At 38.8% G+C, this 15,585-nt stretch overlaps 1 protein-coding gene across 1 annotated transcript in view; it reads right to left on the bottom strand.

Annotated features, from left to right (window-relative positions):
* The window catches only part of COL9A1 (collagen type IX alpha 1 chain), a 71,944-nt gene extending 69,743 nt beyond the window's left edge, over nt 1-2,201 (bottom strand). Inside the window, exons 1-4 of the mRNA XM_013952390.2 lie at nt 2,188-2,201; nt 1,789-1,862; nt 304-381; nt 31-163 (exon numbers count right to left, since the gene is read on the bottom strand). Of these exons, the coding sequence (XP_013807844.2) occupies nt 31-163; nt 304-381; nt 1,789-1,862; nt 2,188-2,201 (299 nt within the window). The remainder of the gene's footprint in view (nt 1-30; nt 164-303; nt 382-1,788; nt 1,863-2,187) is intronic.
* Between the last annotated feature and the right edge of the window lie 13,384 nt (nt 2,202-15,585).

Below are 15,585 nucleotides of genomic sequence, written 5' to 3'. Positions count from 1 at the left end.
ATTTTCAAATCAAACAACAAAAGGCATTACCTGGTTGGGATTCTGAAGTCTACATTGGGTCCCAGTTTATAAGCCACTTGTAAAGCAGCAGAGCCCACTACTCTCTGGACAATTCCTCGGGAAGCAGCTTTTTCTATTTGGAACTGAGAAATCAGGTCAAAGCCTACAAGAAAAAAAATGCATATCCAGAATGTAACTTCTATTTTACTTTAATTAGAGAATTGTGCAATCACAGAGCTGAATATAACCTGATAAAGTTTCTGAACAGCAGCTTTTTCCAGAAAAAGACAGTATGCCACTTGCCTGGTAAGTCATCTTGGCCAATCCTGATTGTTGGACAGAGATCAGTTCTCTGACTTGAACCCAGAATGACTGGCAGCCCTGCAAAAAAGGGGGAATATGTTAACCATGTGTCTGCACATTGCCTGAGATTGCCTTAAAAGAGGAATCAAGTGAAGCAACTGTAAGGATATTATGAATTAAATAGAGCTATATATAATACTAAGTAGATGTATTTAATAATAAATTTAAACTGTACTCAGTGAAGTCAAAGGTCTGAGAAAATAAGTATCTGCTTCTAGGGAGCTCCAAATTTAAAATTATAACTTGACTGATTATTTGCTTTTTTTCTTCTTCTTTTTTTTTTTTTTTTAAGCCTTTAAATTAGAGGGTTATAATTCTTCTTCTGTAGCTGAACTATGGAGAAATAGTTGTACCAGCATAAGAAGGCCTGCAGTATAAGCAGTTTTTGGTCTGGAACTTTTGGTGGTTTAAGTAAACTTAAAAAAAAAGCCGGTTACCTAAATCAACAGTCTCCCTAATCCCAAGCAAACTTAAACAAACCTCATGCCAACTAAAGAGGCTGTTGAGAAGAGAAACTATCGGCATCTCTTCTGTCCTCTCTGATATTCCTGGTCTTCCCACCTTCCTCTGCACCACATTTGATCACAGAATGGACTTTCATGAAATATAGGGTGGGGGCAAGCAGGACTTACAGACCTTTTTTATTGACCCAAGCAAGATTGTAGAAGAAATTCCTTTGAGGAAACCAAATTTTAAAATCTAATTTTTTTGAATATTATCTGTCAAAAAGCCCTGAAGTGAGCATGAGAATCCACCAGATTCCCCTATTTCAAGGAAGGAGGAAGGAAAAATAAACATTTTTTAGAAAGAGTTCTGCCCAAGTCCAGTATCAGGTGAATCTGGAAAATGTTAGTAGAGTCTGGGTGGGGAAGAATGAAGCATGCAAATTGGAAGGAGATGCATTTCCAGCCCACAGAGAGCCTCTTGTGTGCTGCAAGGACTCAAACATAAATGTGGGTTTCCTTCTAACAACATGGACTTAAAGGAAACATTCAGGCTGACATGTTATGCCTTAGAAACAGCCTCATTCTATATTATTGGATAAGACATATGGCTGATGTCCAGTCATTTACGTTTTATGCCCAGCAAACAAAGTGGATTGAGTTTGTTGCCGTATATAGCAGAAAAATATTTAACTAGAAGCACAGAAAGGTGTTTTTTTGTGTGTGCCCTGTATCTACCACCTGTATTGAGACCTTAATCTTTGCCTTAAAATGTATCTAATGCTGGATTTAAAATAATACACACAGCTCTTGTTTTTTTCCCTTTTCTCATATGCATACATACATACATACATACACACAGACGGTTCTGTCTTTCAGTGATGGCCCGCTAGAAAGTATTTTAATTTTGAATAAGCTCCAAATAATTCCTTTGACAGTCAAAATTACAGAAAGGTGAAACAGGTAAATTCTGCCTCCTTACTTGATTGTTGCTGGATGGTAGCTGAGATGAAAGACCCCAGAAAACTACACACGTAAAAGAAAGCTGTAATTTTCCTGTAAACAGAAAGAAAACTCCAGTATGAATGTATAGTTTCTGACAGATTGTTATTGGCTTTCTCCTCAGAGCCATGCATATTATATGTATAAAAACGTGAGTAAAGGATTTACTAACAGAATTGAGAAGACAATTTTTTTACATAAGAACTTTTTTATCTTTGTCTGTGCAACAAAACATGTCTATAAACCTCTTTCTATTACCATTTCTTTCATATAAGGCTGTCATAAAAACAAACAACAAAGAAGGCAGCTGACAAGGAGAGCTTTTACTCTTCTAGTCTCTTACTTACAGATTTCTCATAAATCCCACTTGCTTTCTTACCAGTTGCTTTTCATCTTCACTGCTGGTTTTCTTCACTTCTCTAATGTGAATATTTGGTGTATATATTCACACTTTCTGATTCCTTGTCATGAGTCCTGTTAAAGAGAGCATGAAGGGGTGCAGACTGCCCCATGCAGGACTCAGCAAGGAGGGAGGTTCAGACTGCAGGGTCTATTTTAACTTTGCAGAGGGAAGGAGGTGGAGGCTGGACAGACATGTGTGTCCTGGTGGGGTATGAGGGCGGATCTCTACAACCAGTTGCATATAAAGAAGCAAAGAGAGCAAAGAAAAGGCTGCTGCTTGTGCCAGCATGGGGATAGGGAGATTAAGAAAATGTGACTTAGGCAATGTCAGTCACTGAATGACAGAGTCTGCTGCTCGGGGAAGCAGATGAAAGAATAGCATGCACCAAGGGGTTTTGAGGAAACTGGTGACCCCAACCTTATGTTAAGACTAAAAACTTTGAGAACAAGAGAACCCCAGTCCTAGAAAGAAGTTGTTTTTACTTCTCATTGATTTACTCATCAGATGGTCTTGGGAGGATCCAGCTGGTGATGTCCCAGTTGATTTTTCTGAATAAAAATGGTTATTTAAAATGGTTTTCATCACTTCAGCTTGAACCTTTTCATGGAATACACATGGTACTAAGCAGACTGCTTTTCCTCATTTGTCATTGATAAAACACTCACTTTCCATAGACCATACATACGTTTGGACACACAAAGATATTTATTCATATGTCTCATACAAATGTAGAGAGTGAGAGGGACTGAAATCTATATGCATGAAAAGGTTAAGGAAAAGAGATGAACAACCAGAAGGTCCTGATAGTTATTCCAGTCAAAATCCAGTTTGCATGGAAACACGTGCTAGTTTGCGCTAATACATCACATGGTTAAGTTTCTTTTGCTCTAGATCCTTAATATTATAAGGTAGTTTAAAATTCCAGAAAAATATAACTTTTTTAAAAATTGAGGGATATAACACGTGCAGTGAATTCTGCTGTCTACTAAGAGTCTGAAGCAGTAACTCTGAGAAATGAGCTACCCCATTCATCCCAATTAGCTGTAACTCACATACCCTGTGCTGGTAATTCCAGTGTCAGTGTTGTTCACACTGTTATGTATATTGTTAGAAAGGGAGAGGGTGGACCACAGACATGAACAGTTTTCTGTGAGTAACGTCTCATTTTAATGCCTAAACAGTAGATATTGGGTGATTCCACTTTGTGCCCCGTCAAGAGCAAGGTATGCTTAGGGAGCCTCACAATCTAGCATCACAATGGTGAACCTATGATATGTGTGCCAGAATTGGCACGTGACACTACTGTCAATGAATAAAATTAAAAATTGAAAATATATTAATTTGATTTCACATTAAGTTTGCCCAAGTCACCATACATCTGAGTCACTCATCCACCATGCAGATATTACCGTTGTGTCCTGCAGTGGTATCTCTAGGGCACAAGAGGAGGCTCTAAGGAGCAGAAGAGGGATGTGGAAGTCAGCTATAAAGAAGGAGAAGAGATGACATGGCACAGAAAGGAATAAGTAAGAGCACCCAGGACTTATAAGGAGCAGCAGGAGGTTTGTGAAGGAACAGAAAAGACTGGTGCAAAAATGTATAAGTTTTGGTGTTAATTTTGCCTTGAAGAGTTAGTATTGTCAGTTTATTTATAACTGCATTAATGAAGAAAAAGCCATTCCAGTAGTTAGATATGGAACTCAGGCATGTCATCTTTGAGTAAGTCAGCAAGTGTTTTTGGCCCATGACACGAAAAAGTTTGCCTTTGCTTCTGTCTGGGGTTATTCAGCACCTGTCCTCTGAAGAGGGGGAGCCTTGTTCAGAGAAATTCGGAGACCACATAACCAGTTTCTGAACAATCCATAATCTATTGTTATTTGCATTTTATTCCAGCAGTTCTCATGGGTGATTGGAATACGTCTTTCCTTGATCCAGCATCTTCAGAAGACATTCATACGGAAATAAAAACATAGGAGACACTATGTAATCAAGGCTTGGAAAGCCTATTTGCTATTCCTTGTGCACAAGGAAAAACTCTGTAAAATATGCTAATATGCTGAGACTGTTTTGTGCATATTTTGATGTCCTCATGCTGAAACAAAACTCACCATCTATGATGCACTTGCTGATTAAATATCTTACAAATAATTATCACATTATCTTTAAAGAGGCAGGCAAATGTTAACAGACAAACCAGCGGTAACTGATTTAATAGCCCCATGATCTAGTCAATATTACATCCATTTCATGCAAATGTAAACTGAGACAAATGGTATATATATCTTATAAATCTTCCAGAGGGTTATTATCCAACTAGTGTTCACATTTAAAAGAGCTGAGTAAGCTGATGCTGATGTATCTCTAGATCATTTTATAATCCACATTTTTCTCTTTTTACAAATTAGGCTAATATAATTTTTTTCAGAAAATCCCAGTGATTGCTGTTTAGCCACTTGCTCAGGAATTTATTGTCTAAGCACTAGCTACTATACTGTTAAAAGTTGATTAATTAAATAACAAAGAATATTATTCTACAAAAGATCTCTGTTGTTCATCTAAGGTATGGTGACTTTGTTCAAATAATATCTCCTGAAAACAAGCTATGCAGGAATGTCATCACCTTACTAGGATTTTAAAGTGTGCTTACACATCTGACTTCATATTCCTCTCCTTATCTGATTCCATGTTTCTGTTCTTATGTGTAGCTTGTGTTGGAGAATATGCTTTCTTACAGCTGTCCGGAAAGACTGTGGTTGGATTGGAGGGAAATAACAAATAAATCAGGTGGATCCAGCTTCTTTTGAAGCTATAAAGGCTTGTTCTCTCTGATGAAAAAAGTTTCAGTGACATGACTGCAGTTAGACTTTCAAGAGGTGCAATCCAATGCAAACCACAAAAACCAACATTTGGCTCAGAAGGAGCTGTTAAAAGTGGCAGAGAAGAAGGTTCCTCAGTTCAGCTCCTGCTGACTCGATCAAGCCACCTTCTGACATTCATTGTTTGACTGGGCTGGAGGGAGCTCGGTGCCACTGACTTGTACTTTTGAGCAGGATTATTAGGAGGGACAAGCAAGTTTGTTCTTCCTCTGAAGAGTATATGAGGCATATTTCCTGATACTGAGGGCTCAAGAACAAGCTTTGGGAACTGAGGGAACAAAAGTCCAATTTGCTCGGTTAAAGGGAGGCCTCTGCCCAAGTGAATGGTCTCACGAAGGAGCAGCAATCACTGCTCCCTGCCCTCCCTCTCTGCTCTTCCACCTACGCTGTGGGGAGAAGAGCAGCGAGGGAGACAGGCTGGAAGTCACTTGTTTATTTAGCTCTCACTTCCTGGAATGTTACTTCTACCTCACTTAGTCACTTCTCTTTGAAATTGTGCGTTCTTTTTTGTCATTTAACTACAGCTTTGCAAAGCTATATTTTTTATTTCAAGTGTGAAGCTGAGGAAGAACGGCACTTGTATAAAACAGTAAGTGTGAAACAGATGAGGGTGATTTTCATGCAAATATTTATTTGGACACAAAGTTAATTGCCTTGGATAGTATTTTACTGGCTCCTTGTTCCTGATTACCTTGTCCTTCTCTGTTCAGTATCCAGTAACAAAAATCTCTTTTATATATTTCTGTCTTCTTTATTTTTAACTATAGCACAATGGTTTCTGCTGCCTTTCTCTGTTTATTTTAGTAGACTCTACAATAAGCACGTACCACTCAGTTAACTTATTGCGTTTATTGTTGCATTGTGTTGGCTCTGACAGTTCAAGAATAACTGTGTGTGGCTATGAATGGTGGCAATCCTGAAAGATCTGCCCGTTACTAATCATTCCAAGAGTTAAGACAGCCTGGACCTGTGACTGATCTCATTGACATCAGGGGCAAAACTTGCACTGACTTAAGGGCCTTTCAGTTGAACCACCAACAAAAAATTAAACTGACATCCAGAAGCGTGGGATAATAGAATTGACAGCAAAACTATAATCCTTGTCAGGTTCCAACACATCATTGGAACTTAACAAATAAATTTTTACCCAATAAATTCTTACCTTCATCATAAAAATGCACTTTTCTGTCCAAAATTACATGAATTTTGGCATGGGAAGAAAAACAGCTTTTCTTTCCAAGCTGTCAGATTCCATTTTTCATCAAGACCAAACAGCTTCTTTCTAGGAGAGGTCACTCAGAGAAACCTGGAAACATATGGGGCCAGATTCTCATCCCTCAGCACAATCAGCTTTCCAGGGTAGCCTCACTGTAAGGTCACTGAAGCCAGTCTGTGAACTCCCAGGCTGTCACAAAGTAGTCTCCAAAATTCAAGAAATCCCTCTGCAGTGTTCACAGAGCACAAGCAGAGATGGCATGTGCCTCAGGCCAGATGAACTTCTCCCATAGCTCCATGTCCCCCATAGCCCCCTTTCCCTTCGCCAGAGTTATTCTTTCCATGGACGAGGCTTCCAGTTCCTGTATCTTTGAGTAAACATCTAGACTGTGATATCTTTCTTATTTTCATTTCATTCTAGGTCAAAAGATTTGTACTTTGTCTCCAGGGGTGCCAGACAGCAATTATCCCTCAATGTTACAGTCAGTAATTCCAATTATCTTAAATACAGAAGAATTTATTTTCTAGAGGAATTGCAGAGAAAATCAAAAGAAAGGTTAAGCAGACCTTAGGCAAAACTATGCTAAGATTACAGTAAACACAGTTGTGTTTCAGCAAAAATTAGGATTCTGATCTCGCTTAGCTTACATCAGCGTCAATCACTCATTTCACTCATTGATTTCACTCATTTTGCTGATTCTCAACAACTGAAATAAGATCAGAAACAGACTCTGTATGATTATGTGTTAGATATTTGGCGAGCATAAAATGCAGTGAATAATTTCTCATTTACAAAAAGTATTATTATTAAGAGCCTGTTCCAAAACTCATAACTGCACATAATTTAAAAAAGAACAAAGAAAAATTTAGAAGTATTTCCAGTCACAATGTAATATGTCTTGATGATATTGTTTTATATTGTTATCTCTTCCCCATCATTCTGAATTACCTAAATATTATCCTAACTCACCAGAACACCATTTTAGATGGGGAAAAGCATGTTCTGGCATGTTTCAACAGAACTGGGAAAATATAATAATAATAATAATAATAATAATAATAATAATAATATACATCTAAATACCTTCAGATTCATTTTGATCTGAACTAATGTTAGCTAATCACAAATTTCAGTTCTTAAAAACAGAGCTTTTTGTAACCCTTGACATGATGGAATCCTTGCCATTTCCATTGATATTTATCTCTATATGCTGCGGCAACAATTTTATTCTACTGACATGAAATACCCTTTGAGAGAAATCATGTCCCCACTGAAACCAAACAAAACTTCTATTGATTTAAACAGAATCAGGAGTTCCCTCTCCTATGCAACATATGTGCACCACTATGGTGGTTCATAGGTAAAAATACTCGTGAGAGTAGAAGCAGTGCATGGTTATTTCCGGCAGTGATGACTGTAAAGGCTGGGCATCATCCACGCTCCCTGCTCTGCCGCTGACCTCCCCCCAGCTTGTCACACTGCTGGGAGGCAGCGCTCCTCTGTCCCGGCTGGCTCTGGCGGCCAGGCCCCAAGGAGGGTGCAGGTTTCGCTCAGCCTCCCTAGATCCCCCTTGGGAGAAAAAAATGAATGGGACAAGGCAGAGGGAGAGAGGTCTCGGCAGGGCAAGGAAGCAAAGAAGATGCTCGCTTCCACAAAAGAGCAAATTCCATGGCAAAAATTCTGATTGCCTGGGGCAGCTTGGGAAAAAAGCCAGATTTTGCAGCACTGCAGACCCTGAGGCTTCTGGAGAGGCTTTCAGTCTGGAACGGTGATCCGCAAAGTCCCCAGCTATCCCCAGAGTTATTTCAAGCTTTTTGCAGGCTTATGGCATCACTGCGTAGGTTTATATTAATTCAAGTGCTATCTGAAAAGCCCTGGGACAGGAAGAGTCAGACGGACAGTTTGTTTTATAATCAAAGCTGAGTTTCAACAACATATGACATTAGTGCAAATTCCAGGACCAGAAAATGCTGGTATATATAGGCCTCTTTACATAATTTATGACATTTAGTATTTTAATCTGCAAAATATGTTCTGTATTAAACTAACTCTTCCAAAATTTAACACTTGTTATTTTCTCCCTTGTAAGAAACATAAAATCTATAAATACATAAGAATAACACAATAATAAAATATTGTCAAGTATGATTCTAATAGATTGTAAGTAATTAATTATTTATAACAAGACCTATATTACCCTTGCACAGATCTTTAAATATATATACATTTTCCTTTCCCTCACAGGTCATTATTGACCTCAATATTGCTACTAGGTTACAAAAAATGTTCTGGTGAGAAGTTCATTGAGGTGAAACTAACACAACAAAAATCTGTTAACATGATGTTTTACCTTCCTTAAGTTTCCTCTCAGTGAGCCCACCATTATGCTATTAGCGGCAGTGTGCATGTGAGAAAGGTGCCAAGTCCTGGGTGCTTTTCCTCCAGATTTCTTTTGGAGCTGTACAGAACTGAAAGCAATTAGCTGTTTCATTTCTTTTCTGTCCCTCAGTGAAAGCCTTTCCTTTACATGGGGCTGCAATCTAGTGAGTGCTTAGCTCTGAGCTGTACAAGTGATAATTAGGAATAGAATAAGATTGTCAGTTGTTCTCTCCTGTCTGTCTGTTTCTTAAATTACTTGAACGGTTGTATTTTTGACTGCATTTTAAATATAGGCATGTGCAGAACAAGAAGAGCATGGACTGGGTCATCCAACACGCTGCTGAAATTTAAAAGGTTGCACAGAGATATTCTCAAGATGCAGAATTTAATTTTCTGTTTTTTATAGTTTAAACCAGTCACCTCCTTGTACCCATAACGAAAGCAGAGCTAACAGGTGTGGGCACGAAATAAGTACTGTATCAGGATCAGCAATTTCTTCACAGTAGTATGGACACTAAAGTTTTGTGCCTCAGTCTCCTCTGCTCTCGCAGTGGGCGTTATCCGAAGGAGACTGACAGTGCGAACAAGACTGAAGCAGTGATTCTCAAACCAGGATGTAGGGAAAGTGTGGTGGATGGTGGCACAAGAAACCCTGGATAAATCCACGTCTGTCCAGCTTGAGGGAGAGAAGAGACGCATGACATTGGTAAGTTCATGGTTGCATCTACTGCCCTCCCACCTTCACCCAAGCAGCAGAACCTTCCCAACTCCTTGGGCAGATAGCTGTGCTGTGCAATTAAAAGTTTCAGGCCTATAAAAAATTTGTGGGTGTTAACACAAGGGATTTTCTTTTTCTTTTTTTTCAGCTTGCTTAAAAACAAAGAGGATTAATCAGGAAAAAGACAAAAAAAGAACATAAAAAGTTAAAAGAGGGAAACATTCAGCAGTTTGAAAATAGCAGGATCATTAGTGTTTGTGCTCCTTCATTTCACCACCTCCCCCTGCTCTCTTCAGGAATATGCCTCATTCCAAATACAGGACAGCTAAGGCAAATAAGTCAGGAATCAGGAGGGAACAAGGCTTCCCTTTGTGGAGTTACTTCAACATTTGTTGCAGAATTTTGAAAGTATGTGGTGACAGCAGGAAGAGCACTGTAAAAGGAGAAAGGAGATGCCTTTTGGGCAAGGTGGTTGAGGGCAACATCAGATTGTACCCCTGCCTCACCCACAAAGTCCCTTGTGGTGCTGAGCAATTTGCTCATAAAAAAACTTTCGCTGCTAATCATTAGAAACAGGCTTCTCCTTTACTGAGCACCTAGTTTACAAGAGACTTAAAACACAACTAAGGAAACAGCAGTTGTGCCTGGAACATTCAATGTGCTAGAAAGATGCATGTCTCAGGAAATTCAGGTCCTGGGTATTATAAGTTGCACAATTAGAATTAGCATCTATTTAACAATTTTGCTTTAACTGTTGCTTCTCAAATGCTATCTAGAAAATGGGATAGTTATGGGACCTATTCCCATGAGGCTGTGGTGGGGACAATTGCAAATATAAATTCATAAATATTTGTGGAATGTTTGGATATTATGCTGATAAGCATTATAGAGAAGTTAGTGAGGAAATTAATATTCTTCTGTGTAGAGTTTGAGAGGGATGTACTGGACTGCATACTGAGAACAAAAATGCATCCAACAAGCACCGTTCAATCTGTGCTGTCTGCCTGCCTACTGTGTCTACCGGATTAAGTGACAAAGCTTTTCTTTGAATTTAAAAGCATGAGGGACAGGCTGAGACAAGGACCCTTTAGAAAGGATTTACTTGTAATCACCTAATGGATGAGCATGTGGATGAGACAGACACAGTTCACACACTCTCCTGCAATTCCAAGACAAATTTCAGAAGCCTCAGACCTGGCAACACTCCTAGAAACAGTAACCAGCCATGGGATAAGGAAGGCCTTTTCCTGGAAAGTTGACAATTGCAGAATAGAAAACAAAGGGTAGAATTAATGATCATTTTCAAGTAGAGGGAGGGTTATTATCAAAGTCCCATAGAGATTTGTACAAAGGCCTGCACTGTTCAACATATAGATAAATGATCCTGAAGGAGTGTGAATAATAAGGTGGTAACATCTGCAGATAAGTGGAAGCTATATGAGCAATAAAAATGAAAGCTGAGTGTGTAAAGTTGCAGGAAGGTCTCAAAATACCTAGTAAGTGTTTGACAAAATAACAGATGAAATTCCGTATAAATAAACAGGCAATAATTGTCGATGTCAAAACAGACCTGAGTTTATGGTAGCTCCTACCATTCTAGAAAGATATATGGCAACTATGATAAGACAGGGTATGTAAACATAATTCAGTTCTCAAGAGTGGGCAAAAAAGCAAGCTGAATGTTAGAAGTAATTAGGGAAACAATTGTGAACAAAACAGAAAATACCAAGCTGCTGTTGAATAAACCATGGTCAGCAGGGACGATCAAAGGTTTGGACTGGTTTCAATATGAATAACAGTTAAGTAGATGAGGGTTCTTCAACCTTGAAAAAGCGGGATTTAATAAAAGCCTGAGCAGCATGGGAAAAGTGAATAGAGAACAATAGTTTGTTGCTCTCTTCCCAAACAAGAACTAAGGCCATCAGTTGAAGCTGGAGCCAGAAGATTCAAAACAAACACGAGGCCACATTGCTCCATACAATGTGTAGTTAAGCGATGGAGTTCATCTCCGCAGGGCATTGCGAATGCTAAAGGGTTATGTGGGATCAAAAGGAGACATGACAGATCAATGTAGGAAAAATCCACCAGGGACCACATCCAGCCACAAATCGCTGCAGCCTATACATTGCTATGTACTTGTTCTATTCCTATGTGCTTCGCCAGGTGCCCCCTATTAACCTGTACCAGAAGAAGGATTCTGTACCAGATGGACTTTTGGTCTGACCCGATATAGCTGTTCTTATGTTTTAATACTTAAAAGACTCTCTAATATTGAATATGCAAGAAGAAAAGACTCTGCTTGGAATACCAGAGCACATTTCAGAAGACTGACACCTGGCAACATTCCTAAAAACAAAACCAGCCATGGGCTAAGAAGGAAGGGAGTTTCCCTCTGGTGTTTCCTGATTTCTCAGTGGTTGATTTTGCAGTCATGTCATTCTTTTAATAAGAGTTTTTTACTGAAATTATTTAATTCATTTTGTAGTTGGGTTTGGCATCATGATCTGTTCAAGGACAGAAGAGAAAGATGCCAAATAGCTTGATGAAAAACAACATACAGATAAAATGAACAATCAAAGAGATACTAAGGAAATAATAACAAAAACTGTGTATGTGCCCAGTGCTGGAAAAGAGGTACCAAGCAGCTGATGAGGTTTTCAGAGGCAGAAGAGAGCTGTAAAAAGGAATTTAAAAGAAGACACAGAAGATGCATGGGACTGCTTAAGAGAAACTCCTACTACCTGCAAATGTTTTTTGCTGTTTGTTCAAAACTTTGACAAATGGTCAGCCTTTTAACAAAGGCTAACTTTATTGGCAGAAGGAGGTAGGCAACTTCTGGATAGAACAGGATAGATAGGGAAGTATGGAAACACTGTATGGAAACACAAAGCCGAGTAGTTTATGTTTGATGCAGTGAAAGAGGAGGATTCAAAGAAGAAAGCAGGAATACAGCCAAAGTAACAAACTAGGAATATACATCAAGGTTTTGAATTCATGTAAGCATGTCAGTTAAAAGAAAGAAGCTTGGTAAACAAGATGCAAGATATTGGGATGGAAGTTTTATTCTTGTATACGGAGAGAAATCTCAAAAATCACATCACACTGAATGTTAGAAGAGAATCCAAAAAAACCTATCCTAAAAGCAGGCTGGGCAGGACCTCTGAGAGTCACCTGGTCCAACCTCCTCTCAAAGCAGAGCCTATTTCAGAGTCAGAGCAGGTTGCTCAGGACTTTGCCCAGCTGAGGTCTGAGCATCTCCAAGGATTCGAGAGCCCCTCGGGGCAGCTGCATCAGAGCTTAGCCACTATCACGGAGACAATTCTTCTGTATGTCCAGATGGAATTTCCATTGCTACAGCTTCTGAACACCTCAGTATCTGTGTTAGCACTCTGAGTTTCTGAGCCTAGTTCTACACTGTCTTGCCCTTGAGATGAATGTGAGACTTTCTCTACCAGGAACAAGAGATTTGATAGTTACTTTTCTACCTAGTTTGTATAGCTGTAAGTAGCTATTTGTGCTGTAAAATAGTGAAGAATCAAGTGCTCAGATGTTTAAGAGCAAGGTAGGCAATATTGCATGAATCCAGAAAAGAAAAAAAATCTGCCAATGATATCGGGGAAACATCCAGGATATTTTTTCTGGAAAACTACAAGAACAACTTTTCTTAAAAAACAAAAACACAAAAATAGACAGTGAGCCAGGAAACTGTTTATTATCTTGATTTATTTTTTAGTGGTAGCCTTTATAAAAGATTGTTAAATGTTTTACTGCAGCTCATTTAAGAAGGAATGTAACATGCCAATAAATAAATTCACATTGATTATCTAGCTGGATAAGTTTCTCTGTCTCTCTCATGTTTTTGATGCAATGCTCTGAAGTGTATCTCATCAGATATGATTAGATATTTCCTGTTGTCATGTGTAAATTAGTCACTCCTGCAAATGTCACGGAACTTGTTTTGCTGCTTTCTCATTTATTCTGTATGTTCTACAGTTGGGTTGCCCAAGACAAACACCCATTGTTACTACCATTTTTTTTATTCCTTTTACCATCAGTTGGCTTTTTTGTACAACAAACCTGATAAGCCTTACTGTCTAAGGAATCTAGTCTTTCTGTATGTCATTTGGTTAATTCTTTCCATGTAAGTTTGAAGAGGGCATTTTTAACAATAATACTTATCATAACATATCTCTAGATCACTTACTCCTGCTTGCTGTTGGAATGGCACCTTTGCCTATATATTTTCCTAAAGCTAAAATTTTATAAACAGTCAATTCCCAGAATTTGTGCCCTTATAAATTATGGACTGAGAAATCCGTAACATTTATAACATGCAGCCGAGTATGATTTTTTGGAAGGAAGGTTTTTTTGTAAAGCTGTCATCAGTTTTAAAAAGAAAAATCTCCTACAAAAGCATAGGGAAAGTGATAATGGAAATTATCACCTTACTGATATTGTGGCTGACAAATCAAGAGTCAATTGACTCATGACAAAAGCTAAATAGGAATGTTTCCTATGTACAGAATTTGCATCTCTGTCAGTGGGAGCTCTGCACAAAAAATAGGGATAAAAATAACTTAACTACAACGCTCAGAAATGTCAAACACATTTCTTCACAATATTTGTTATCTTCCCTGAGTTACACAGACTGCATTGTATACTGCAGCCATTCTCTGGAAAACGGCCAATTACTGCAAAGATTTACAGCATACTTTAAATAGCTGAGAGCGAAAGGCGTGTGTTCGAGGGGAAGGCGGCGGCGCAAAGGATTAGCAGTGGGAGAGGACTTCTGCCGCTTCTGGGTCAGTGCTCTGAGTCAAGCCTTGCTCAGAGCTGAGCAGAAGTTGTTACTATCTGATGTCTGCTAGCCCATGTGAAACAAGTTAATGACCGCAGTGCAATCCGTGGCAGACAAATATCCCACCATAAAATCACTCTCCCTTCTGGAAGCCTTTTAAGAAGCCCAAGGATTAATTGAGCATGGAAAATGAACTACCTTCTCACCCCTAACAAAGGTCTTTCCAGGCTAAGGATGAAACCAGATGGTGGGGAAGGGTGATCAAGAAGCTGCTTCCCTAGCACTAGCAATTTTGAGGGTAGCAGAGGACTTTACAGGAGTGCTACACCAGTATCTTCTAAGCCCTTGTAAATCTGTCTGAAAAACATAGGTACATATGAACAGTCCTCTGATCAGTGCAATACTCTGAATAATATTTGAGACAGATAGTTATGTCTGAATGCCACTCTCAGGAATATTATTTAGATTTGTCTTACATATTTGAAGAACCATTATAAGTACGAGTTCTCTTGAGCCAGATCTTCTAAACTTAAGGCACTTGACTGAGGAGCACAAGCATCCTGTTTGTGTTGGCACGTGTAACACACTGAATTTATCAAAAGTGCATCAGAGATTCATATGATAACTTAGGTTGGAAGGGAGTTCTGGAGGTGACCTGGTCCAACCCCCTGTTCAGAGCATGGCTAACCTCCAAGTTAGAACAGGTTGCTCAGGACCTTGTAAAGATTTGAATATCTGCAAGGACAGAGATCCCTCAGCCTGTCTAGACAACTTGTTCCATTGTTTGATTACTCTTTCAGATAGATACTTTGTAAATATGCTTATTTACTGAATCCATGCTAAATGAAATAGCAGTATTGGGGCAGAGAAGCGCCAAAATAATTGCTTGCCACAATCAGTATATAAATACAGGTGAGAACCTTTTCTAAAACATCACTCAAGTACCATTGTCACTATACCTCTAGGACATTTCTCAGAGTATTTTAGATTCTTTGATGTAATTGGGAACAATACTCTAGGGTACTGAATACAATTTTCAAGGTAATGCAGCACAAATTTCACACACAATATTCTCTGATCCTGTGAAATGTCAATACCTTCCTTAGAAACTCCCCTATTTTCAAGCTATCTGTGCCTTAAGCCTCCTCTGTAATCCTGTTTAATGCTGCTTATGTGAAACATCCTTCAGAATGAGGTGAGGTCTACATTACAGAAGCCTTTCCTGATATATTAATGACAGAATGTGAGTTTTCTTATGATATTTTTACACTGGAAAAGTCCTAACATATATGCAGTTATACTAGATAAATGGATGTTCATCAGCATAGCATATTTCACTTGCTGAACTGGCATAAGCCATTACAGAAAAGATCTTCATTTGAAAGAA

The sequence above is a fragment of the Apteryx mantelli genome, chromosome 3, assembly GCF_036417845.1.
Source record: "Apteryx mantelli isolate bAptMan1 chromosome 3, bAptMan1.hap1, whole genome shotgun sequence".
Taxonomy (NCBI): Eukaryota; Metazoa; Chordata; class Aves; order Apterygiformes; family Apterygidae; genus Apteryx; species Apteryx mantelli.
Note: the sequence above shows the minus strand (reverse complement) of the source record. Positions and strands in the feature narration are given on the sequence as shown.